Raw genomic sequence first — 23,824 nt, 5'->3', positions numbered from 1 at the left:
TCGTATGGCAGCACGGAGAGGCAACCTTGCTCTCAGGAGCTAGCTAGCAGCACCCCTGCGAAGAGGCAGAGTTTCCCTGAGCAGCACCCACCCAGCGCAGGAGAGAGGGGACCCTGGAGCGTGCCCCACCGGGAGGGCCCTTCTGGGCTGAAGCAGGTTGATGGTAGCTGGGCACAGGCAGGTGAGCTGGGAAGATCCAGCCGCTAAACAAAAACACAGCAGTATTCTGCATCAAAACACGATCCCCAGAAGCACGTAACAAGGACTCTTGCTGCTGGTCATTTCTGGTTTTACCCACCAGCTTTCAGCAAAGCCAACTTACTTTGCTCCCTCTGTCTTGCAAAAGAGAAACAAGACTTCTCCTGCCCACGGCACCGCCACAGAGAGACGGACTTGGGAGTCGGGTGGCAGCTCACAGCAGAGACTTCACGGCACGCAGAGCCTGGCGTGCCCTTCCCAGGGAGGACGCCCCTGGCAGGCCGCGCTTTGCCCCAGGATCTCCAGCCAGCCACGCCAGCAAGACGAGCCATTCTGCCAGCATTCTACAAAGCTGTCCCACGTTAACCATTCTGGTTTATTAAAGCTGAACCACCAGTGCATTTCTGTGTCATGAAAACAGCTTAGATCAAACTATCTGTTCTCACATGGGAAGAAACGTTCCCAAAGCCTGCGGAAATTGCATCCACACTAGGGCTTACTGGAATAACCATGCCCATAGACCAGCTGAGCACCTAGGGAAAAAAATAAGAGCTTGACAAAAAAATTAGGCTAAGTTTACCAGGCTTAAGTTCAAGATCTGATGGAATCACCAATGTCTAGTGCAGGTCCTTTGGGAGCAAGGACCCATCGCAGGATCACAAGACTCAAAAGGAGTCGGTTACCAGTACAAGGATGGACAGAGGAGATGCTATTTCCAGCTAGAAATGCAGATTAGTTCTTCTTAACTGGAAGAACAGTTTTTACTGGCTCCTCTACTTTAAACTAACAACAGAAGATGAACCCACCACGCCATTGTTGCAAACACTGCTCCCGTTAAACGCAGGAGACAAGCAAAGAGCCCCCATGGGCTGGCAGCGTGACAAACCAAGCGGAACAAGGATCAGAGGACAGAGGGGACCCGCTGCATCAGCCCATCCCTCTTTCCCTCTCTGGGGACAACACCCCAAAACTTCCCTTCACATGCCAGCAGTGTGTAGGCCGTCCTGCTCCTGCTATTCCCGTGGGAAGCCTGTTCCAGGCCCCCACTGCTCTGACAGCCTTACAGTTTCTAGTTTATTTGTAGCCAGATTACACTCATCTGTCCTTGAGCCTGAACAGCTTTCCTTCGCTCCCTGCTTGCTGCAAACAGCCATCATGCCCTCACTCAGACTTTGTTTTGCTCGGCTGAACACACCGAGCTCTGGCGGGGTATTTCTTGCACTGTGTTTTCAGTGCAAGCCCGTTATCTCCCTTAAGTCGAGATTGGCAACCTGAAGTCGTGCTCAGCTCTGGCAACGGCAAGCATCACCCATGCTGGCCCACTCTCTGGCGCGTGCTGCTGCAGTATGGATGGGACAGCAAGCTGTGGCTGGTCTCGCTGCTCCAGCAAGCTTCACCTGCCCCATGGCACTGCTGCGGGACTGCATAGGCACACCCGGTCACTCCTCATCCTCCCCTACCGTCTCAGAGCTTGCGGCCTTTATGGGTGGCTTGGATTCAGCGTGGACACGAGGGACTAAACCACAGCTGCATGGGAGCCTACACACAGGCTAGGCTGGAGCTTTGCTGAAGAAAACAAAAGATCCAGATTCCCACCGCTCCCGTTAGCCCTGCCGGGGCACAGCAGCATGACAGACACAACCAGGAGAGCATGACTCCATCACAGTGGGCTTGGCCCACCCCAGCTACAGCTTCGATCCGTGCACCCTCCCCTACAGCTGGCTCTGTGCTCCCTGGTCGACCCAGGGTCTCATTTCAGGCAGCTTTTGGGTGAGGAGAAGAACGAACAGCAGGTCTCTGGATCCCCCCAGACCAGGGCGAAACTCCCGGCCCCAAGAGGTCTGTCTGAGGTTTCTCTACAGCAGTGAGCACAGCCAAAGAGCCGGTGGGCAGCACGCAGTCCTGCATACAGAAACACAAGGCTTTCTAATCCGCCTCCTTCCCATGCTCAGCGACCCTGGCTCTAGTCAATTAGGGATCGATACCCCAAAGCCCACGGTTCCCATTACTGACACATCCAAAACTGGTGACCACGAAGGTCTCCCAGCCGCTTACAGCGGCGATGAGAGGGGCTGATGCATTAGGGTCCAGTGTTCCCCACTGGCTGTATTTCCCCCTGCTACATCAGACAGCCTCACTGCGGAAACAGTTCGGGATTCAAACATGGCAAGAGGAAAGGTCTGCCCACCCAACCTGCTCTCCAAATAGGTATGTCATCAAAATCAACTGAAGGGTGGCATGTAGTGGGACCAGGGAACAGGTAACATCATGACAGGTCCTAGCTGAATATATGCTAACATGCCATAAAAGCTCACCCACCAGCTCAACGCACTGAACAGATAATGCCACGAGGAGGACAGCCACAGATATAGTTCCTGCACTACTTGGAGACCCAAAGATTTGGTCTGTTAACGCCGTTCTGCCCAGGCAGCAGCCGTGTGCGCTTCAGGCTGCTTCCTCCCGGACAAAATCACCAAGGGTGAGACAAATCTGAAAAGGACGGAGCAGATCGCTGGCAAGTCTAACTCACATGCAAACCCTGATGGTGCAGCGCTGGCCCCGTGCAGCTCTGAGTCAGCCTCACAGCGCAGCTGAGATCCGCTCCCACGAGCAGAAACACGGCCTGCGTTGTCCTTGCTCCTCCTGCATTTGATAACTGGAGACCCACGGTGATTCGGCTTTGTTTTGCCTACGTGAGCAGTGGCTCCAGCCACTGAGACAGGAAGCAGGATTTGTTCATACTCAGCCACGTTCAGTGATGTTGGCACTTCAAAAGCTGCTGCTGCGCATTTTTGGAGCTCTTCCTCCACAAAAAATAACTTCCGATATTTAGAAGAGGAAAAAACACACTAAAATTAAATGAATAAGTAAAAGGATACGACCACTTCCAGCTTCGTTGCACATCAAAGAGACACAAATTTCAGGTTCCAGGCTTTTGTAAATACATCTTTAAAAGCAAAGTCGAGAGCTCCGAAGAAGCTGGGCTCCCTCACAGAGGCCAGCCTCTTTCCTTTTAAAAAAGGAACAGTGTTGTGGCCAACACCATCCCAGCTTTCCTGGCACCAGGAAAGCTACCTGTGTGCCACAGGCTTCTACCTGCTCCAGAAACAGGGAAATACTGAGACGAGGAAAGCAGACAAATACGCTAGGTATGAGCACAAAAGGCAGATCAGATGCTGGCAAAATGTCATTTGGCCGAAAGCCTGTTACCCTTCAAAAGGGCTTTGCGGGTAGCAAGAAGAGACTGAGCCGAGCAGGGTCGGATGAGACGTGGACAGAGCTGTACCCTGACCGTGGCAATCGCAATTGCCCTCCTCCACAACGGCATTTCTGAGCAGCATCTCCAAAGCCCAGCCTGGACCTGCTCTGCAGCGTGTTCTCTGCGTTACACCCGTGCCACAGAGCCAGTCAGGGATGCTGCCCCCTCCACGCGCATGCCCGCTCGCACACTCGCACACAGCTTGCAGGGATGTGGCTCAACTCCCACTGCTCCTGAAAGCACCACACGCAATCCACAGCAGACAGCTCTTACCTTGAAAGGAAAGACAGCAAAAATCCCTGCTGGAAAAGCAGTATCAGTGGTTACTGCTGCCTGGTTTTTATGCGGAACAAAAAAAGAGATGTTTTCCCTGTGAGCGAGTCAAACTTCCCCCTCAGCCTTGCCTCTTCCCATGCGCGTTTGCTGCCTCCAGCCTGCACACCATCTCCCCAGAGCCGGGAGGGAAGGAATAAACAGCAGACAGTGCTGCAGCCTCCTTTAGAAAGAGGATGCCCTGGCAACCCTTGACCAGGCGGCATGTACCCCCTCCTTTACCCCGCTGTTAACCCTAGCAGCATCTCCTCAACTCATCATCCTGGTCCTGGGCAAGACAGCAAGAGGGCGCATGCCTACAACACACTCGCGCAAGGCGCAGATGGAAACCCAAGTTAAGGACTAATGGAAAGGTCTGTTCTTTTTCTGCGCGACTCAGCTGCATTTCCCCAAGCGCAAGCCCTGCGCCTCCAGCACCGCTGCCAGGGAGCGCAAACCCACCGTGCAGAAACAGCCAGGCTGCTCGCAGAACAGCAGATTTCTCCCACACTTTTGCAGTCAGATTTCAGCTGCAGAAAACTGCTGCTTCCAGGAGGATCAGGCTCTTCCTTTGGTGCAGGGATGGAGAGCTCTGCTGGCAAAGCAGGACAGCAGTCCTTTAAAACAAAGGGCTGCCGGAGCAGAAGGTTATTCACCGTTCAATCCAGCTACGTCAGACGGCCAAAGCTCCCCGCTCTGCTCTACAGCATACGAATCTCCGGAGGAGCATCCCCCCGCTGCAGTCGTTTACCTTGGGACCTCCGACATGTCGTTTGACCTTCTGTGTGCCACCGTAACCCAGCAGGCAAATCAACTAAGAGCAGGATCCTCGCTGGAAGCCAGGTGCTGCGTCCAAAGGAAGATTTCTCAGGGCGCTAAATCCAAAGCACAATCGGATAAACTCCACGACACAGCCCAGGCTCAGCTGTCCTCAGCCAGGGATTCCAATTACTGCTTCGCACAGCTCCTCTGTATGGATATCAGGAAAACCGGACACAAAATCCCCCTGCTTAACACAAGGATGCTTTATCCACAACACCCACAAAGGGTTACGTGCGGGAGGAGCGCTTGTCAGGACCTGCTGTCAGGACCTGCTGCTGCCTCTGGGATTCTCTCCACTGCTATTTGCCTCCAGATGGGCTGCCCAAGTGCTTGTTGGCTCTCCACACCAGGGCTGCACAAACAGCATTGCCAGGACCTGGTTAACCTGAACATTTAAAGAAAAACCAGCCGAAATGAAAAGAACAAACTGGGGTAGCTCTTTGCTCTCTGCCGCGGACTCCCAAGCCGCAGCACACAGCTGCGGGAAGCATCACGCGTCTGCAGAGCTCACCGTGCCAGCAGTGACATCTGACAAGAGCCAAGAGGGGCTGCAACGGAGCCTGTGAGCTACCAGCGAGGAGAGGCCACTACCCCACACGTCAAAACTGGACCCCAGCCCTTACACATTCAGGGGCACTGGGGAAGGCTCAGGCGTGCACAGAGCACTCTGGACCACCAGGGCAGCTGAACGCAGCCCCTAAAAAACAGTTTTCTGAACACGGAGCAAGCACAGAGCACGCTGCAGCCAGGCTGCCTGGCAGGCTGCTACAGGCCCTGGAAAACGCACCCCCCCACACTGGGGAGGTGCTTTCTGTTCAGACGTTACCAGCTGGTGACCTGGCCTCACGAGAGAAGACTACAATACGCTAGGTGTTCTCATGGATGCAAAGATGCAATTTAAAAGAAACATGAAGGACAAACCTGAGTTCCTCTGCACCTTAGCAATCTGCTCCAGAGAGACTCAGATGAGAAAAGGCGGGTGCCGCAAGCCAATTCTCTGGGAAACCAGAGAGCTTTTCCGTGAGACTTTCACTGAAGTTCACAAACAGCCCAGACTAACGCTTGATAACATCCATGGGAAAGCACCCAGCCATATCAGCAGCTGTTGCCTGGAGTCCTATGCACCTACTCAATTTTTCCCCTAAGAATATAAATACTGTATTACATCACCCATTTGATATCTAGTTAATAATGTTAACAACGTAACCTGCAATAATCTAAAGCAAATAAAACCAAGATCTATTCCAATACTACAGCATTTTAACATAAGACCAAACCTAACTGTGCCACAAGACTAGTTGTTGGTTTAAACAACTGCAAGCTTAACAGCAAGCAGGAGCCCCAGAGGAGATCCGGCAGAAGCTCCGCAGTTCCTTGCACTAAAGACAGTCACAGCTCCGTAGCTCACCTCTGGTGGCAGCCCGTAACAGACGCTTAGGACGAGTTAGGAAGCAAGCGAAGGCAGAATGACCCCCCTGTCAGTCCCTCCCACTCCCAACACTCAGGGTTTTAGGGATTAGGCAGCCTGGAGTTTCTCCATGGACCACCTTAATTCCTTTATAGCCCACCAGCTCGGTGAGCTCTGCCACAGATGGCAGTGGCAAGTTCTGCTCTTTGGTTGCCTACACGAAAAAGTGTCTCCTACTGTCACAGCCTGCTGCCTGCCCATTTCAATGGCACCTCCCAGCTCTCACACAGAGAAGATGAATACAGGATGATTACCCGCTACGTCTCACAGCACAACTCAGGATTTTATAGATTTCCTTCCTAAAACTATACTAAAAATATTTTATTCCTTTATGCACCCCATTTTTTCATTACTCCCTCATTCTATAGGATTTTTTGAGAGAAAGTCAAGTAATACAGCTACATCATTGCTGAATCAAACTGATTAGATGTGTGACTTCCATGAAATAACACAGTAAGCTCCAAGGGAGGAGGAAATTAGAGGATCAGAGCTTTTGTGGAGATGTAGCTGCATTTCAGTCTCAGAATTAATCAAAGCCCAAGAGCCTATTCAGAATTCCCTTGCAGATTTTGCCACACAATGAAATAATTTTGAATACATTGGTGGTGATTCCAGACCCATTTTCCTTCCAAGTGATGTACAAAACATATGTCACGGTACTGATGTTTATCCGAGGCATAGCACCAGCTTGCTATAGGACCGACTCCAATCTCCAACAACATTAGTATTTTCTGTCCTCACAGATACCCCTGCCTTGGCACCAGAGAAGCTGCTGACATTTAGATTTAACAGGTACAGTGTCACCTTGCTTTTTTTTTTCTGAAGACTAGTGAGAAATGCTCTATGTCACTCAATTTTATTTAAGGCCACGGCTCACACTTTGCAAAGAAGCGTGGTTTGGGGTTAAGCAGGAGCGTGTGTGTAAGGTCTGAGACCCCTCCCGAGTCCTACTGCCAACAAGGAGGAACCATGCACGTCCAGAGACATGTACCCTGGAGGAACTCCTCCGTGCTGAGGCCACTCACGTTATCACACTCACCTTCTTGCTCCCACGGCATGACCAGACCTTCCCGTTTCCAGACCAGGACCTCTCTCAGGGTGGCCCAGGGCCCTGCTAGCGTGGGGCTCGCTCGTCCCGTGGCAGTTTGACAGGAGGAGAGTACCCTGCACTCCCCTGCTCCCAAGCCCAGCTCATCTGGGCTGCTCAAAGACAGATGACAATGTCCCAGCTCACAGAGGGGGAAACCCCCTGGGCTAATCAACAGCCACCGAGTGTGCCCAGTGCTGGGTTATCTCCAGCAGCACCACGGTGGCTCAGAGGGAGCACTGGGACGCACCCCTGAGTCACGTGCAGCTCCTGCCGGTCCCATTTCTACCTCCAGTTCCAGCCAGACTTGGCTAGTCTGCACTGACTTCCCGGTCCAGGGAAGTCATTTTTACTCCAAAGCATTTCGTGACTTTGGTTTCAGTTTGCAGCACCAAGTTCCTGCCAACTCCTTCGTAACCCCTTCCCTAAAACTCTGTTGCTATCTGCTGAACAAAGCCATGTAACAAGCTGCTACTTATCTGTCCCTCAGATCATGCCAAAAGCTGCTTCTCCATGAACCTAATTTGCCACTACTGCTTGCTCGGAGGCAACGCACAGCAGTCCTGCCAGGGGAGACAATGAAGACATGCAAAGCCCCATCGTTAGCCTGGCTCACTGAAATGTAAGCAGATCTGACAAGAACATTGACCAAGATACAAATCAGCTAGCCAAGTTCAGCAAGATCTGCAATCGGGCACGCAGAGCTGTATTCCCTTTGAAAACAAGGGTGAAGGAAGAGAGATGATGTCCTCATGCCTCTCCAGGCCACAGCTCCAGGCACCATCCTAGTTTTGGCACGCGTGGGACATCACCTGGATACGAGCCGCACCGACTCCAGAACTGCGGACAAAGCAAGCAGAAGACCTCTCGCTGGAAATCTAGACACAGCAGCTGGATTCACAGCATCCCCAATACGCCGCAACGCACCTCCTCAAGTCCCTGTCCTAAGCTTTTCTAAACCCTTTCTCTGCCTCTCTGTCAAGGCAACACCTCACTGCTTTACTGTTAAATTAAAAACATCGCTGGTCAGAGGGTTTTGAACAGTCCTAAGGCTGGGTCACTGCTCTCACAGCAGGGGATAAGACTGGTGAAAATTCAAGCACATAAAACCAAGATGCCCTCAGGGCAGGCAGATGGCTCAGCTGCTCTGGAGGATTCAGGACTGAAATCCCCTCCTGAGCCTGATAAAGACAGAGCAGCTCCCACAGCTACAACACTAAACAAGCTGGGAACTGTTTTCTCTCTCATCAGAATAGCCCAGCAGCCAGCTCAAAACTGAGCTCCCACTGCGCTAATGCATCCTGAATCGTGGCACCCAAGAGGGAGTCTGAAAGGCTAAAATAACACCACCTGTAGCTTGAAGCCACAAACTTTGGGGGAACCTCCATTCCCAAAAGGCAAATATGCTCCAGATGACGTCTCTGTGGAAGACCTACAACAAGCCCAGGGGAAGAGCTGATATTTAACGGCAATGGAAATGGTCTCTAGTCCCAGCTTCACTCTCCTGCTCAAAGACTACGTTAAGATTTTGGAGGAGCTGAATGGTCTCAGCAGAGCAGGTGGGAAAGGCAAGCTGAGCCTTCAGCACATACCCACGCCTCCTGCGAGCACTTCCTTATATACCATAAAGCAGAATAAAGGCGCTGAGTTAATTAGAAGACAAACTGAACACACCTTTAAGAAAAGGGCAGCACGCACACACTAGCAGCAGCTATTTATCCAGTGGTCAGTTAAAAATGCAAGCCCAAAGGAGTCGGCAGCAGCATGGAAATCCCATTGCGACTGCCTTCCTCCACTCCGTGTTCCAGTCTTTGTCCTCCCCTCCGACGCAAGGCTCCAACGCTCCCCTTCTGCCACGTGTTGGGTGACTGGGACCCCCGAGGACCTCAAAAGCATCCCAGGTTGGAGAGTCACTGCAGCAGGGGTACAGTGTTGGCTTTAGCCCACGATTTCCTCCCAAAATGAAGCTGCGCTGAACCCCAGGGGTTCCTTTCCCTCTCTTAAAAGGGTGGCCTGCTTCTTATTTGGAGAAATAATCAATAAAATTCAACGGGCTGATTTTCATTCACCACCAGCCAGAAATCTAATCTCAAGTTAACAGCACTACCCCGAACACAGCTATCAATCACACCTATCGTTTAAGTTACCTGCTGTGGGTACTAGCACGCGTGGATTTTATGGCTGCAGTGCGCAGGGCTGCCTACATCACGACGACTAATTTATTCTCAGAAAGGCTAATTTAATCTGGCAGTGAATGTTCTCAAAGCCTCCTCGCACAGAAAAGCTTTTATCTTGGTTGGCTTAACAACAATACAGCATATCCAAAAACGTGGAGGGATGCTAAAGAAGAACACTACCCTTGTGTTTTGAGTCCTCTAGTACTTTTGTCTGAGAAATTTCTCTTGGTAACCACAGACTTTGAGAAAACATAGAGTGCCTCTGTTTTTTTTAAAAAGCCAACTGTGTTTTCAAGGCAAAATATACAACAGCTCAGGCTACTTCCCCCTCGCATACAACTGGGTCTTGACAGAAAGAGCTGTGCTCTTAATAAAACTAAAACCCAGCAAAGATTGTTTAGTATTAAGACACCACGTTCACTTCCAACTGCCCATCTGCATAGCAAGAGTGGTGGCCAGCACGCCTGGCCCAGGGTGTACTACCTGCCACTGGAAGGTGACTTTCCCCAGCCCACACCACAGAGGAACAAACTTCATAAGAAATTCAAAAGCCCTCCGTGTTAAGAAGCTGTGTAACTGCATCGCGAAGCATTTCAGAGCGGGAGCATCCTTCAGATTTCCAGCCTCTGCCATCCGTGGGGGGCCAATAACTAATTAAGCAATCAGAAAGCTTTTTTTCATTGTTTTTAAATTCTAGTTTGTATTTTCCCCTTACTTGTGAAAGTCTGCACAGAGGCAGCATGCATCCAAAGTCACGCTTAGCCATTTGAACCGGAGTGCGCTGTCTCTCAGCTCTGCAATGAGAGTCACCGTATCACCTGCGTCGTACGGACAGGGCATGAAGAAGTGGTCCTCACCTGGATCTCCCCCTTGCAAGGTAGATCACTGGAGCATTCCAAGCGCTGTCCCTTGGAATTAGAGGGGCTAAAACAAGGGGTTTAAAAGCGTTACAACAGACATAGCTGTAGCAGGATAACCCTCCATGCTCTTAGGAGTGTCACCGTCATCCTGCTGCGAAAGAAAAGCTGGTGCTGTGCGAGGATCACAGCCTGGATCATACCTGAGAGGGCTCCTTTGGTTCAAGGGCAAGAACATGCCCCAGATGGCATCCAACGATTTAGGATGATTCAGTAATTTGGGAACAAGGAAAAAATTAGAGGGAAGCAGAGCATTAAGACAGGCCAGAGGAGAAAAAAAAAACAAAGCAACACAACACTCCCCTTGTTCCTATCTGTCAGGAACCGCTGTCCCAAGAATAGCCTATTCAGAAACCAGGAAACTCGGAGAGCAGCAGGGAAGGGCTGAGTCATGGCCATTTGAAAAAAAAACAAAAACCCAAACACATCAAAACAACCCAGAAGGGAAGGAGAGAAAACATGGAGAGCAGCTGTTCTGGGTCTTGGAGATATGAGCAAGTCAATCCGGAACATATTAGCCAATCTTTATTTTTAAAAGCTCTGCAAACACATGGTACCGCCATAAAAAGCAGTCGACCCTCCCTCTGCTCCTGGGCGGCAAATTTAGCTCTGGTTGAATCAGGCAAAGTTGGTGGTGCTTCCTGGCACCAGCCTCTCGACGCAACACCCGCTCGGCCGTGCACGGCTGCCAGGACACAAACTGCTCCCCGCTTACGGCCTGATCTTTGCCTTTATTTGTTCCTCTACAGCATTCGCATCCCAGTATCACAAAGACTTACAGGCTGGACAAATGCTTTCCGGAAGGGAAAGTGCAGTCCATTTCAGGGACGCTATTCGCAGAGGGCGAGGAGCCGTTTCCCTTACCCGCACTGGAAGGGCACGAGGTAAAGAGCAACTTGGACGGGTTTCCTACGACTCTCTGCGAACAGCCGAGCAGAAGACAAGTGCTCCCCTCTCGCAGCCAGCCTCAGCACTGCCCGTCTAGCCCCCAGGAAGGCCAGGCCACGGTTAAGTTTTGCTCAAGTCTTCCCACATGACAATCTTTGTTCCGTTGACCTAAATGAAATCAATTTTACAGTAATTCTCTCTGGGACAGTAATCTTATTCACTCACCCATAATCTAAAAGATTATACCTGCTCTCCAGCTGTGGGGCTCTGGGAGGAAGCACAAGGGATTTCTGAGCAATGAGGGCTTATTTTTAATACAATTCCTCGGCTACCCCTCACAAACTCGGGAGGGGGCTGTATCTTTTCAATCAAATAACTGTGCTTCAAAACATGTTGGGGAAAAAAACCCTCCAATTCATTTTATCTTGCACTGTAAGGTTCTGTCAGATTAAAGATGCAAAGGTAAGAAGCGGGAAGACCCTCCGAGTCCATCCCTGCCGGGAGCGGGCTGACCGTGCCTGCCGTCCCCAGACTCTGGCAGATAACGTGCACTGACATGTAACCGCGCCTCAGCCACCACGTCTTGTCTCGGTAAAAGATTCAGTTGTCGAATGACGTTAAGTCAAGGCTTCCTTTGTAAAGATACATGCAGTAGATACCATTTTGGGACGTCAGCGCTCACAAGAACAATACTGGCGGAGATCTGGAGTGAGGCATACTGTGCCTACACACGCAGCCCAACAGCAAGAGAGAGCAAGCCTCCGCGCTTTTCCTTTATACATCTGCAAAGTCCTTTTAGTCTGAGAGTGGGCTGTATTTTTGGTTTTTTTCAGGGAGCCAGTATAAACCATGGGGGGAGCTCAGAGACCCTAACTTACCCCCCTCTGCAGCGGTCAAAGAGCCTCTCCCTGCAGCCCGCACAGGTCCGCAGGTCTCCCACCGCCCATCCCAGGCAGGGCAGGGGAATGCACCCTGCTGAGAAGGCAGCTCCCACAGACCCAACCTCTGCCCAGCACTGGGACTTGCTGGGATAACTACAACACAAGGCCTTTGCACGTAGACCCGGCCTTGACACTAACTCCCAGAACGAGAGCTCAAGGAAAGTGTCTCAACGCAAACAGCCTCCCACGGTTCAAATTTTAAGTAAAATTCTTTTTCTCTGCAACCACGCAATGCAACGAGTAAATAAAGATGAAATAGAGCTAGAGCATGGGATGTGCGTGTAGCACGCTAAGATGTGATGGATGGAACTTATGATCGTAAGATGGAATGCAAGACAAAACAGTAAGTGTGTAAACTTAAAGCTAGAACGCTCCTTCCAAGAACACCTCTTCCAAAACTGTTAATAGGTAGCCAGCCTCTTAGGGCAAGGTAGAGAAGATTTTCTTTCTAAGTGCAGAGACCAGGTATCAAAGAAGGTTTGGGGACATACACAATAGGGAAGGTCTACCTGCACACTGGTTCAGGGCAGAGGGACCACCATCTCAGCACAAATGCTTTACCTTAAATTCTCTTAATCTATAAAAGAACTGGGTATTATTCCATTTTCTTACGTATAAAGGAGGTAAAGGAAACATAACTATTACTAATGCAGAGTTACCTTACTAATCACAATAGGTAACAAAGAAATATATTACTTAATTTGCATGGAAAGCCCCAGCTCATTTCTTCATTCTCTGATCATCTCAGGTTTCATCATGCTAAGAGGTACAAAGTCGAACACACACGGCCGGCAGCTGTTCCTCACAATTCCTAAGATGCTAACTACATTGCCGTCTTTTGGGGTTATTTCTTGTATTTTCTTACTCTAAATTCAGGCCTGCTAAGAGAGTTCAGATTAAAGATAGCTGCACTGAAGTGGGGCCGCACACGGGAGATGTGTGGCATGAAGCAGTTTCCTTCCTACCTCCACCCTCTACCCGTATCTATGACCAGCACGGGCCCGCTGTACTCTCCGGGTTCTCAAACAGCCCTTTTTCACCATCACAAATACAACAAATTTTAGGCTGCAGCCACGAGGCAGCTCTGAATGAATGAGCCCAAAGCAAAACTGTAACAGCAAAGACTTTCCCTGAGCGTTTCATGCCAGAAGCAAAAACTGTGCTCCCCCTGCCTCAGAGACTTTATACTGTTGAGAAAATGGATTGTGGTTTCCTACGGCACCTGTTCTAATTGCGTTCCCTTTGATCAGAGAAGGAGATACGTCCTTTGCAGAGCATGCAAAGATCTGACACTGCTTATGAAAATCACACTGCTTCTCTCCAGTTGCGGGACGGATACCGAGTGCTGATCAGAAGCAACAGGAAAACAGCAAGGCGAGTATCACATCCCAAGGCAGAAGTTGCTCATCATCTGCTTTTTGAAGGAAAAAAAGGTACATACACATCTGTGTTTGCAAACTTGGGTGCTCAGGTGCCTTGCTCTGAAAGGTTTCAGGCTAGAGTACTTTGCCTGCCTAACAGTTGCAAAATCAGGTCCTGGAAGCAAAACCAACCAAAAACCTCCAACAATTTGCAGAACAACTGAACTTCCCACTACAAACCATCACTTTTACTGTATCAGGGAGAAGGGAAGAGTACTGTACAATTAAAATCTTTCCTTTTAGAACGTGATTGGCTGCTGCTAAGAGCCATGAGGCATATCAGCCTCTCTTTGTTGTTTTCCAACACTCCTGTCCTCCCTGTTTTTAGCAGCTTTGCACAGATCAGTCTGGGAGAACACCTCATCGCAGTTTGATGAGAAGTTGGCATACCTGTCTAGAAGCTCAAAGGTATATTCAGCCCTGCTGCCTTCGCTATTATTTTAATTGCCGTATTACACAAATACTATTTCCTCCTTGTCTCACCTGGCAGCCATCAATCTTTTCCCCGGCTTGGTGCAAAGCTGGGTAAATGTGAGCCCGCACACAGAAAAACTACCACAGTACTGACGGTACATTCAGCACGGGTACAGAGCCGTGGTAGTACCAGCACAAGTGATGCACAGCCCCATTGCAGACCCTACAAAAAACGCTATTAAAAAGAGTTTAAAAAACTTAGCTTCTTTCAATCTAGGATATTCTCTCCTGATTAAAGCAATTATAAGAAATGAAATGTAGGGCTTTACAATGGTACCACAAACAGACGTAGAACACCTAATTTCATACTTCTCTTTACCCATAAGCAAAAAAATGGTCTTGGATCAGAGCAGATCCAAGACTAGAAGTCTGTATCTCCTTCCAAAACCACTCATCCTCATACCAGAAGATCTCGGCATCAACCACATCCTTTAAATACAAGTATTTATCTGCTAAATTCACATCTGAAGGGAAAAAAAGATAATCTTTTACATAATAAAGTTACTTTCGTCCCTTCTCTCGCTACGTTAGTGAGTAACACTGGCAATGGGAACACTTCTGCAGATGACAACACTGTGCCAAGGACCCGAACCCCCCTGAAACACATACAGTGTGGGTGTTGTGGACAGGCTCTAGTCTGGCCCCCGGCTGAATGCCCTTCAGCTACAGGAGTGCATTAGCTGCGCTCCCAGAGTGCATCTGCCAGTTGTGCTTCATCCAGAAGGAAAGCAGTTGCCGCGCTTTGCATCACTGCGTGATTTCCCACGCACAGAAAGCACGGCTGATTAGGAAGCGAGCTTCAAAAACACGCTTATAAACCAAAACAAGGCGCTGACGGAGACACCCTCCCTCTTTTCATAACAGCAGCTGAGACAGAGCTCCAGTTAGAACAGGAACACGAGGAACTGAATTTCAGAACTGAATTTCAGGTGCAGGACCTGTTGAGGGAACACAACAAGAAGCTCAGCACGGTCTTCCATCTTCTTAGGAAGGGCTCAGGTTCTGAAAGAGAAGCTCCCTCTCTGTTAACTGTCCCAGTCACACCTGTAGCAAGATCTTTTAGTACTCAGCATACGAACATGCACATCCTCTCTCCCAGCATCTCCCTGAGTGCAGCCCTGAGCAGACACAGCCACCGTAGCCCCACCACCCGTACAACAGCAGCTGGGGAGGATTGAGCATGTTTGCTCCACTTGGCATCACTCAGGGGACATCTGGGGACGTTGCTCCATCACCCTGCCCTTGTTACAGCCTCATCCCCCATCTGCGCTCAAGCCACACCACTAGACAGCCTCATATCAGTTCCTAAAGTCGTTGCCTCCCTGCCTCCAAGCTGGAATTCCTTCCTTGCGTAATGCCTAAGGAGAACAGAGCAGGTAAATCACTAAATGCTTCCGGGGATTTCCTGGGCTGCATGGACATCGCTACAACATTCAGACAGAAAAGCCTTTGGGAAAGGGAAGTTTTCAGCCTGCGCTTTCCACACTGACCCGAGTTTGTTTAGTTCCTATGAATGAATGAATGGCGTGCTATGGTTATATATTACGCTACGTAATACTCACTCCAGCTTCCCCTACTGCCCACTCCAGCCACACACTCTGGAAAGCAGAAGGGCCCCTGCTGACATGAAAGCCCCATTTCAAGCACATTGGTTGAAAGGGAACAAACAGGAGGGCATCTTGCATATTCACAAAGTGTTTCTCAGCACGTTTTACATACAGCCCCAAACCACTATAATTATCATTTAGAACATTTCTACCTAAAATCATTGTGCCTGACCTAGTCAACCCCCTGGTATTTTAGGCTCAGCCTGGAACGTGACACCGCCAGTCCCCTCGCCAGTTCTCACTGGTGCAGGGAGACCATCTCTGAACAACTTCTCCAGTGACGCCTTGGGCCAAGGGGCACACACCTACGCTTGCAGCGACTTGGAGAAGTTTAACCTTGAGCGTGACCCCTGCGGACGATCCAGAGGATGCCGGCACGGCGGTGTCCATCCCAGCCTGCCTGTTCCCGCTCCCCCGCATGGCCCTGGAGTTCTTCCCGGGATCCCAAGCCCCATCCCTCCGTTTAGCAGCAATCACAACCCCCTGTGCTTTTCATAAAGCAACTGAACGCTGCCTTAACAGCTCCTACCCTTTTGCCTCTCCAGTCCCCTTGGGAGGCAGAACCAAGATCTCACCACTCTAAAGGATCTCACCAGCCTCCCGCTACCATTTATTCATTGGTATTTCTTGTTGTGCTGTGCTACCCATTAGCTGAACGAGCTCTCCTTGTTTCACAGGGTTCACACTGCCAGTGTGCTGATGGACAATATCATCCCCATCATCATAATTTCTCTTCCTGCTTGTCAAGACAGCCGAGCTTCTTTCGGCTCCTCTAAAATGGGCTCATCGTTCCCGATCACTGAAAGGGCAGTTCCAGCCCAAGCTCATCTCTCCCGAGCAGGGATGACTGGAAACCCACACACTTGTACCTAGGCCTGGCTCCCTCCTCTCCCGGGGATCTGTCTGGGTAACGGATCGTATTTGCTCTTCTCACAGCTGTGCCCGGCTGGCAGCTCCCAGCCGTCCTCTCCGCAAGCTGGCACGACCTCAGTCGGGCCGGAGCGCTCGTCTTACATCGGAAAGTCTTTTCCCAAGTACACAACCTTGCCTTCCAAGCGATTAAATTTCATCCCGCGCCCGCTGCTCCAGCCCTCCAGCACATCCCGATCCTCCCGTCCCAACCCTTCCCTGCATTGCTGAGGGCGCAAAGCTGAAGCTTTGTAAGATTTTAGCAGCACCCTGCAGCATTTTGCGGCCGCTACGGAGAGCGTTAAAGACCAGCCCGAGACCAGGGCTGCCTCCCCCTCTCCCCGGCCCGTACTACCACCTATCCATACCTCTTCTCCCCGGGACGCCTGGCTCCACAGCAAACACTCCGGCCGCGGCAGAGCACTGAGACCTTCCCTCCGCCTGGAGAAGCGAGGTCCTCCCCCAGAGCGTTAACCGGGGATTTATTTTCACCCCTCTTTTTTCTTATCAGCGGCGGACGGTGCTGGGCGTCTCCTGCGTTTCCCCCGCGCTCCGTCTCCCCGCGCCTCCAGCTGGCCCCGCTGCCAGGAGGCCGCCGCGGCCTGCCCGGGGTTGGGGGGGACACCGACCCCGCCGGGCCTCCCTCCCCCCCGCCGCCGCCGCCTCCGCCGCCTCCTCCTCCTCCTCCCTCGCCCGGCCCCACCGCCCCCCCGGGCCCTGCGCCCGACCCCCGCCTCGGCCTCGTGGGAGGCACCTACCGGCTGCCGGCTCCCGGCGGCGGCTCCGGCACCTGCCGGCTCCGGGACGGAGAGGGGCGGGCGGCGGGCGGTGCCGCGGCGGGGCGGGCCTCGGCCGCGCTCTCCCAGCCGGGGGCCGGGGCCTGCTCCCCCCCCGCCGGACCGCTCCCGGCCGGGTCCGGGACCTACAGCCCCAGCCGGACCGCGGCCTGCTCCCCTGCCAGGCCGGGGCCTGCTTCCCCCCGCCGGGCCGCGCCAGGCTGGGCCAGGGCCCGCTCCCCGTCCCGTCCCCCCCCCCCGGGCTGCTCCAGGGAAGGGGCGGGGGCAGAACCCCGCGGCCACCTCCGGGTAACGTCCCCTGTGACCTCAGCCCCGGGCCCCCCGCCAGCCTCCCCGGCCCGGGGCGCCCCTGGGGGGGCCGAAGGCGGCATGAGCGTCACCATCACGCTGGCGGAGCTGGCAGACATGGCCTTCGGCACGGCCGACGGCGGCAGCCCCCGGGTCGGCGCCCTCCGCCTCCTCCTGCGCGGCCTCCTGGAGCACCTCCACCCGCAGGAGGCCACGGCGCAGGTCGGGGAGGACGAGAGGCGTCTCCTGGAGCCTGTGGCCGGGGGGAAGCCCTGCTCCCTCCGTCAGCAGCCGTGGCTGGGGAGGGCAGAGGGGCAGCCGAGCCGCCCCAGCGGGCCCCCAGGCACCGCAGAGCTGCCGGCCCCGGGCAGGCCGGCCGCCGAAGCGTGGCAAATGGTGCAGCTGAAGAAGAGGATGGAGGTGACTGAGGAGGGGATGACGAAGGTGAGAAGCCACCCTCTGGATGGTGCCCATCCTCGGCAGGGCGCCAGTCCCGCTGCTGCATCACTGCTGCCGGGCCGCTGGCTTGTGGGTCCTGCCCTACAGTGTCACAGCGGGGTGTGCCCCGTGCCGCGTCCTGCCCTACACGGGGTTCTGCCCTACACGGGGCCCTGCCCTACACGGGGCCCTGCCGTACACGGGGCCCTGCCCTGTGCCATGTGCTGCCCGACACAGTGTCCTGCCCTACACAGTGTCCTGCCCTGTGTGGCAGCCTGCCCTATGGAGTGTCCTGCTCTGCACAGTCTCCTGTCCTACGCAAGCATCCTGCCCTACGTTGGTGTCCTGGCTTATGCCACGCACTGCCCTACATGATGTACTGCTCTGGGCGGCGTCCTGCCCTATGCAGGGTCCTGCCCATGCAGTGACCTGCCCCATCTTGTACCCTACGCAGTGTCCCACCCGCCACGGCATCCTGCCACACACAGTGTCCAGCCCTATGTAGTGTCCTGCCCTACACAGTGACATGCCCGTCATGTCTTGCCCTTGCCATGACATCTGCTGCCCCAGGACCAGGGAGCCCAGAGAAGCACGGAGGCACCTTTCTGGCTGTGGTGGCCCCAGCTCCACTTATTAAAGAGCAGTATTTAACACAGCCACTGGCCAAAGGTGTTTTCGGTCGCTTCTGACCCGCCCCTGAGGCTCCATCAGTACTTGCTCTGAGATTTAGATCTGTTGGGTCCCATCCTGCCCTGGCAAGGGTCCCCCAGCCGTGCCTGGGGCTGGGGTGGGTGTGGGCAGGAGCACACAGCTCCCACTCCCCCCAGCAGCGACAGCAGCATCCCCGTCAGGCTCCTCTTCTCCTCTCTTCCCTGCGGCACAGTGAGTGGCTGAGCTGCGGGTGACAGCGGTGCTGCTTCACAGCAGGCTCTCCCCACACCAAGGCAGGATCCCATGGGAGACATTGCCAACAGCACAAGTTCAAGTTATTTGGCTGTTCACGTTTAGACTCTGAGTGGGAAACGCAACACACGTAACATCAGAGCTGTCTTCCTCGCTCAAGCCACACGTTGCAGCGCAAGGATGAGTTGCGGTGGCCTTGTGCCTGGCTGTCCTCTCCACAGGCAGCGTGGGGCTGGCCCCCAGCAAACCCAACACTTCATCCCTTGTGAGACGGGGCAGCCCCGAGCTGGTCCCATGTCACATGGCATGACCTTGGCTTTGAGCACAACCACAGAGCAAAAGGAAAAGGTGACAGCACGGGGCGAGGAAGCTGGAGCTGGGAAGCTTGTCCCGTTCGAGTGTCTTCCATCTCAGTTTGGGGGAGTTCCATGGGCATGGCCATGGGCCAGCTGGATGTGGCTGATGCTGTGGCAGCTCTGTTGGGTCCCAGAGACACCCCCAAACCCGGGTCTTCACTGTGCACCACTTAGCCTCCCTTCTCCCCATGTCCCCCGGAGCCCACAGGGACCCAGCATCAGTGGCCAAACCCATGTTCCTCAGGTCATGGACATGCTGCAAGAGATGCTCACCACCATCTGCTCCCTGAAAACCACTGTCGAGGGCTTCCAGGAGGAGCTGCAGCTCCTGAAGGACAATTTCCAGAAGGTGCATGCATGAAGCTGGGCTAGTTGCCGGAGATCTCTTGGCAGAGCTGTTGGGCTCCCCAGGGACCTGCATGGATGGCCAGGTGGCACAGGGTGACAGGGATGAGGTCCCAAGCTCAGGCTCTTTCCCACCCCAAGGCTAAGCTGGGAGATGGGGGATCTGCCCTGGAGCCCGGGGGTTTTGAGTAGACACTGCCTGCAGCCAGGGAGCCCAGCCCTGGCCCAGGCTGGGTGCTGCCGATCCCTGTCTGTCCCTGCTGATGCTGACCCCCGCCATTCCCAACCCCTGTGGATGCCGAACCCCCTGATGCCTCTGTTTAACAGGCTGGTCTGGAGGAGCTGCGAGAGCGGTCGGTGCAGCAGGACGAGCACGGCCACCTCCTGCGGAGCATCCTGGACCGAATGGTGAGTGGGGGGAGCCCTGGCAGAGGGGCTGGGAGTCTGCGGCACCGTGCACAGAGGCACTCAGCACTCAGCCCCTGGGACTGTCCCCAAGCTGTCCAGGGTCAGGCTTTGGCCAATCCTTATGGAAAATGCACTCAAGCCTCCCCAGGGCTGCCCTGGCCATGGTGACCTGCCTGGGTGAGCATCTGGCCCCACAAGGCTCTTCTGGCAGGGTCCATGTCACCTTTCCAGCCACTGGAGCAGGGACATCCATCCCTAGGTGCCCCGGTGTCCTGGTGGCTTCCACCAGCCACCTCCACTGCTCTTGTCCCTCCTGCAATGCCAGAAGAGCATCATCACCCTGGGACATGGCAACGCAGACACAGGGGTGGATTATACCCTCTAGATTTTGAGGCCCAGGGGACCTGCAGGGTTGGGGACGGCACTGGGGGTGGTGGCAAGGTTTGGCATTGCCCTCCCCATCCTGGGGGCTGCCCAGGCCCTCTGCTCCTGCAGCAGGACAGAAGGGCTGATTTCTCTCCTGGTCACAGGCAGAGGTGCATCAGGAGCTGAGCTCCTTCCCCTGGCATGCCACCGCACTGTGCTGCAGCTCTCTCTGCGGGGCGCCCGCTGGCAAGGTGCGTGCAGGCTCCTGGGTGCCAGGCTCCCTTGCTGGCAATGCCCCTCGGCTCCAGGACAGCACGGGGATCTTCTCTCTCCCCAAAACCTTGGGGGCTGTTTTGTTTCAGAAGCTCTCCAGCCAGGAGCTCAGCCCCAAGCCCTCACAGGAGTCAGCCCACGAGTCCCCATGCAGGCTGAGCTGGCTGCTGGAGCAGCACGAAGCCGTGGGGACCCATGTCAGCCGCCATGAGAGCCAGCTCCAGCAGCACGGTGAGCGCCGACATCCCCACCATGCCGGGCCACCGTGCTGAGTTGTGCCACCTTTGCCAGGACCAGTGGATGGCGGGGCCACACTCAGCCATCCCGTCTGGGTCCCCAAGCTGCTGCAGCCCCCTTGTCCCTCTGCCTCGCTCCCAGCCACGCTGGCATGGCTGGCAGGGACGTGGTCACTGCCCTCTGTGGCACCCCTGGGTGCCCTGGTGCTGACCATACCCGGGGCCTGGCAGCGGGGCCGGTGGGTCTCCGCAGCCATAAAGCCACCTGGGTTTGGGACAGCACCATGCTGGGGGCCTGCAGGAGCCAGCACCGCCTGGAGCAAAGCTTTGGTGTCTGTTTTCAGCCAACTCGGGGACCTTGGAGGACGTGGCTGCCCGACTGGAGGAGGTGCCGGCCGAGATGAGGCACCTGCAGGACGGAGGAGAGAAGGTGCCCAGCTGCCCGTGCCTCGGGGGGGGGGCTGCCCCGAGGGTCTGGGGGCTGCAGCTCCGCACCCCGCTTGCCGGGGACGCACTGGGGCATCTCTCGGGATGTCCTCGCTAGCCACTCACTGGAGCCACCCATAAGCATACCTCCCTGCCTCGCCTGGGTCCTGCAGCCACCCTGTTTCTCACCCAGGGCCACATTTGTCCTCCTCAGGGGCTGGATTTCGGCAGGGAGGTGCTGGGCAAGGTGGGGCAGCTGCAGGAGCAGTGCACAAGGCTGCAGGAAGCTGTGGAGCGGCTGTGGGGTGACACCAAGGACACCCAGGTGAGCACAGCCCCGGGCTCAGCTCAGGAGCCGCTTTGTGCCATGGTTGGCGCCTGAACCAGGCTGGGTGCAGCCTTGTCCAGACTTGGCGCCTCCCCACTCCAAAGCAGCTCAGCGTGCCAGGATTTTGTGGCCATGCCATGCTGGCAGAGCTGGGGACGAACAACGGTGAGCGGCTCCGAGGGAGGCATAGGGGAGGGCGGGTGGCTGGGGGCGCGTGGCAGGCATGGAGGCTGCGCGGGATGGTGGAGCACCCAGCCATGAGCAAGGTGCTGCTGGAGCGGGGCTTGGGCGTTGTGAGCAAGCAAAGGCATGCGGGGATAGTGGCAGGGCTGGGGCTCCGCAGGGGATGGCTGACACCATGCCTCCCTCAGAAAGCAGACAAGGCTGCACTGGAGACCAAAGTGAGCCAGGAGGAGCTGCAACATGCCATGGTCCAGCTGAGCGAGATGATGCAGGACCTGCTGCAGAGGATGTCCCTGCTGGACCAGGACAGGCAGAAAGCCCTGGAGAAGCTCCTCAGTGAGATGGACACCAAGGTAGCAGTGTCACCCGGGGGGGTGGGGTGGGGATGGAGGGGTGCACCAGGCCAGGGAGCACATCCCTGCGTGGGGAGGGTGAGCCCTGAATCTGCCAACGCCAAGAGATGATGGTCCTTGCGCCACGGCCTGGCCATGTGTCCCAAGGTGTCCCCAGTGTCCCTCAGGGGCAACAGCAACCCTTGAAATGGGACTGGTGTCCCAACGAGACCCCCTGCCCTCCCTGCAGCTGGACTGTGCGGCGCTGGCTCCCCTGCAGGCACAGCTGGAGCAGGTGTGGAGGCTCACCCAGCAGTGCCTCTGCCAGGGACCCTGCTGCAGTGCCAACCGTGCCGCCGGCTTCAAGAGGTAGGGGCTGCTGGATCCCATCCCATCCCATCTTGTCCCCTTCTGTCCTCTCCTATACTGCCCCATCCTTTCCCATGCTGTCCCATCCTGCCCTGTCCGTCTCATCCAGACCGTTTGTCTTACCCTGCCCATGGGGTGCCGGCCGCCCGTGGGACCTCACACAGTCCCTGGGGTGCCGGCGGGGCGCTGAGCAGCCGCCCCTGTGCTGCAGGCAGCTCTTTGATCCAGTGAAGTGCATCTCCTGCAACAGACCCCTGGCCATGGCCCCGGCACCGTGAGTAGTGTGCAGCTCGCCCAGGACAGACCCCCATGCTGCATCTCCACTAGAGACTGCTGCCCGACTTTGCCTTCACATCCTCATCCGCAGGCACTTGGTGACCATCCGAAAGGCCAGCCAGCTCCTCCGGCCCCATACAGCCAGTGCCAGCAGCTCCAACTGCCTGGCATGGCGGCTGCCAGGGAGGTGAGGCTTGCCGGGTGCCATCACGTCCTTCTCTCTCCCTTTGGGGTCCCTTTCCCTGGGCAGGAGGGGTAATGTTGGTGCTCCCTGCCCAGGGAGAGCGAAGGGAGTGGCAGGGTCAGCCGGGGGGGCCCCACGAGTCCTGTCGGGCCACTGTCCAGCTCCAGTTCCCTCGTCACCGTCTGTCCCTGCAGAGACCCTGCAGACTTCGCCTGCAAGAACGTGAGCCCCCATCCCCGTGTGCCCCTGTGCTCTGGAAACCCACCAAGCCCACCCGGGCTGGGCTGGTGAGAGTGCTGCGGGCTGGGCACAGCCTTGGGGCACCTCCGATGACACCAGCTGCTCTTCCCTCTAGAGAGAAGTGGATATTTTGGGTATCAACGGGGTTGTTTACAAGGGCAGGCTGAGCTCGCTGGCTGCCAACAGGGCCATCACTGTGGGCAAGGACTTCCCAGACAGGGGAGCAACCCCAGGGCACCGCGTTAGCTCCGGCCAGGCTGTGCAGACACCTGAACCAGCATGTCCTGCTCATCCCAAAGCAACGAAGACCCCCCAGCCCCGCTCCCAGCACACCGCGGAGATGCGCCGTGCTCCCAAGTATGGCAGCCACTACGTGTCCCCATACTCACGTGAGTGCCTGCCCCGGTCGCCTCCCCCCAGGCCACCGGCCCCACCATGCAGGCTCAGCCTGCTGCTGAACGCTCCCGGGGGCATTGTGCCCCGTGCAAGGCTGTTTGTTTTTCTGCATTGCAGGTGCTGCCACGCAGATGAAGACACGCTCCTCGGGGGGCCGGTGGCAGGCTGCCACGGGTGGCAGCAGGACAGCAGGCATCTGA

General features: G+C 55.0%; 2 protein-coding genes across 9 annotated transcripts in view; one reads left to right on the top strand and one right to left on the bottom strand.

Annotated features, from left to right (window-relative positions):
• CDIP1 (cell death inducing p53 target 1) overlaps positions 1–17,683 on the bottom strand; it is a 24,446-nt gene extending 6,763 nt beyond the window's left edge. For 2 of the 8 annotated variants that reach the window (XM_076350860.1, XM_076350868.1), the window contains exon 1: positions 17,239–17,316. The gene's annotated coding sequence lies outside the window, so the exon portion shown is untranslated. Of the gene's footprint in view, positions 1–2,728; positions 3,619–3,730; positions 4,055–4,231; positions 4,402–4,520; positions 5,063–16,848; positions 17,094–17,238; positions 17,317–17,657 lie in introns of those variants that run through there. The other 6 variants (XM_076350867.1, XM_076350861.1, XM_076350866.1 and 3 more) reach the window with 6 other exon arrangements.
• On the top strand, positions 17,647–23,824 carry C13H16orf96 (chromosome 13 C16orf96 homolog). The gene is made up of 12 exons (XM_076351257.1): positions 17,647–18,009; positions 19,935–20,015; positions 20,747–20,885; positions 21,235–21,320; positions 21,531–21,641; positions 22,016–22,180; positions 22,410–22,528; positions 22,740–22,802; positions 22,896–22,991; positions 23,084–23,210; positions 23,344–23,617; positions 23,742–23,824. The coding sequence occupies exons 1-12, from the start codon at positions 17,647–17,649 to the stop codon at positions 23,822–23,824; spliced, it is 1,707 nt and encodes a 568-aa protein (XP_076207372.1).

Source organism: Aptenodytes patagonicus, chromosome 13, assembly GCF_965638725.1.
Source record: "Aptenodytes patagonicus chromosome 13, bAptPat1.pri.cur, whole genome shotgun sequence".
Taxonomy (NCBI): Eukaryota; Metazoa; Chordata; class Aves; order Sphenisciformes; family Spheniscidae; genus Aptenodytes; species Aptenodytes patagonicus.
The sequence above is the reverse complement of the archived record's forward strand: the minus strand, read 5'-3'. Positions and strand labels throughout refer to the sequence as shown.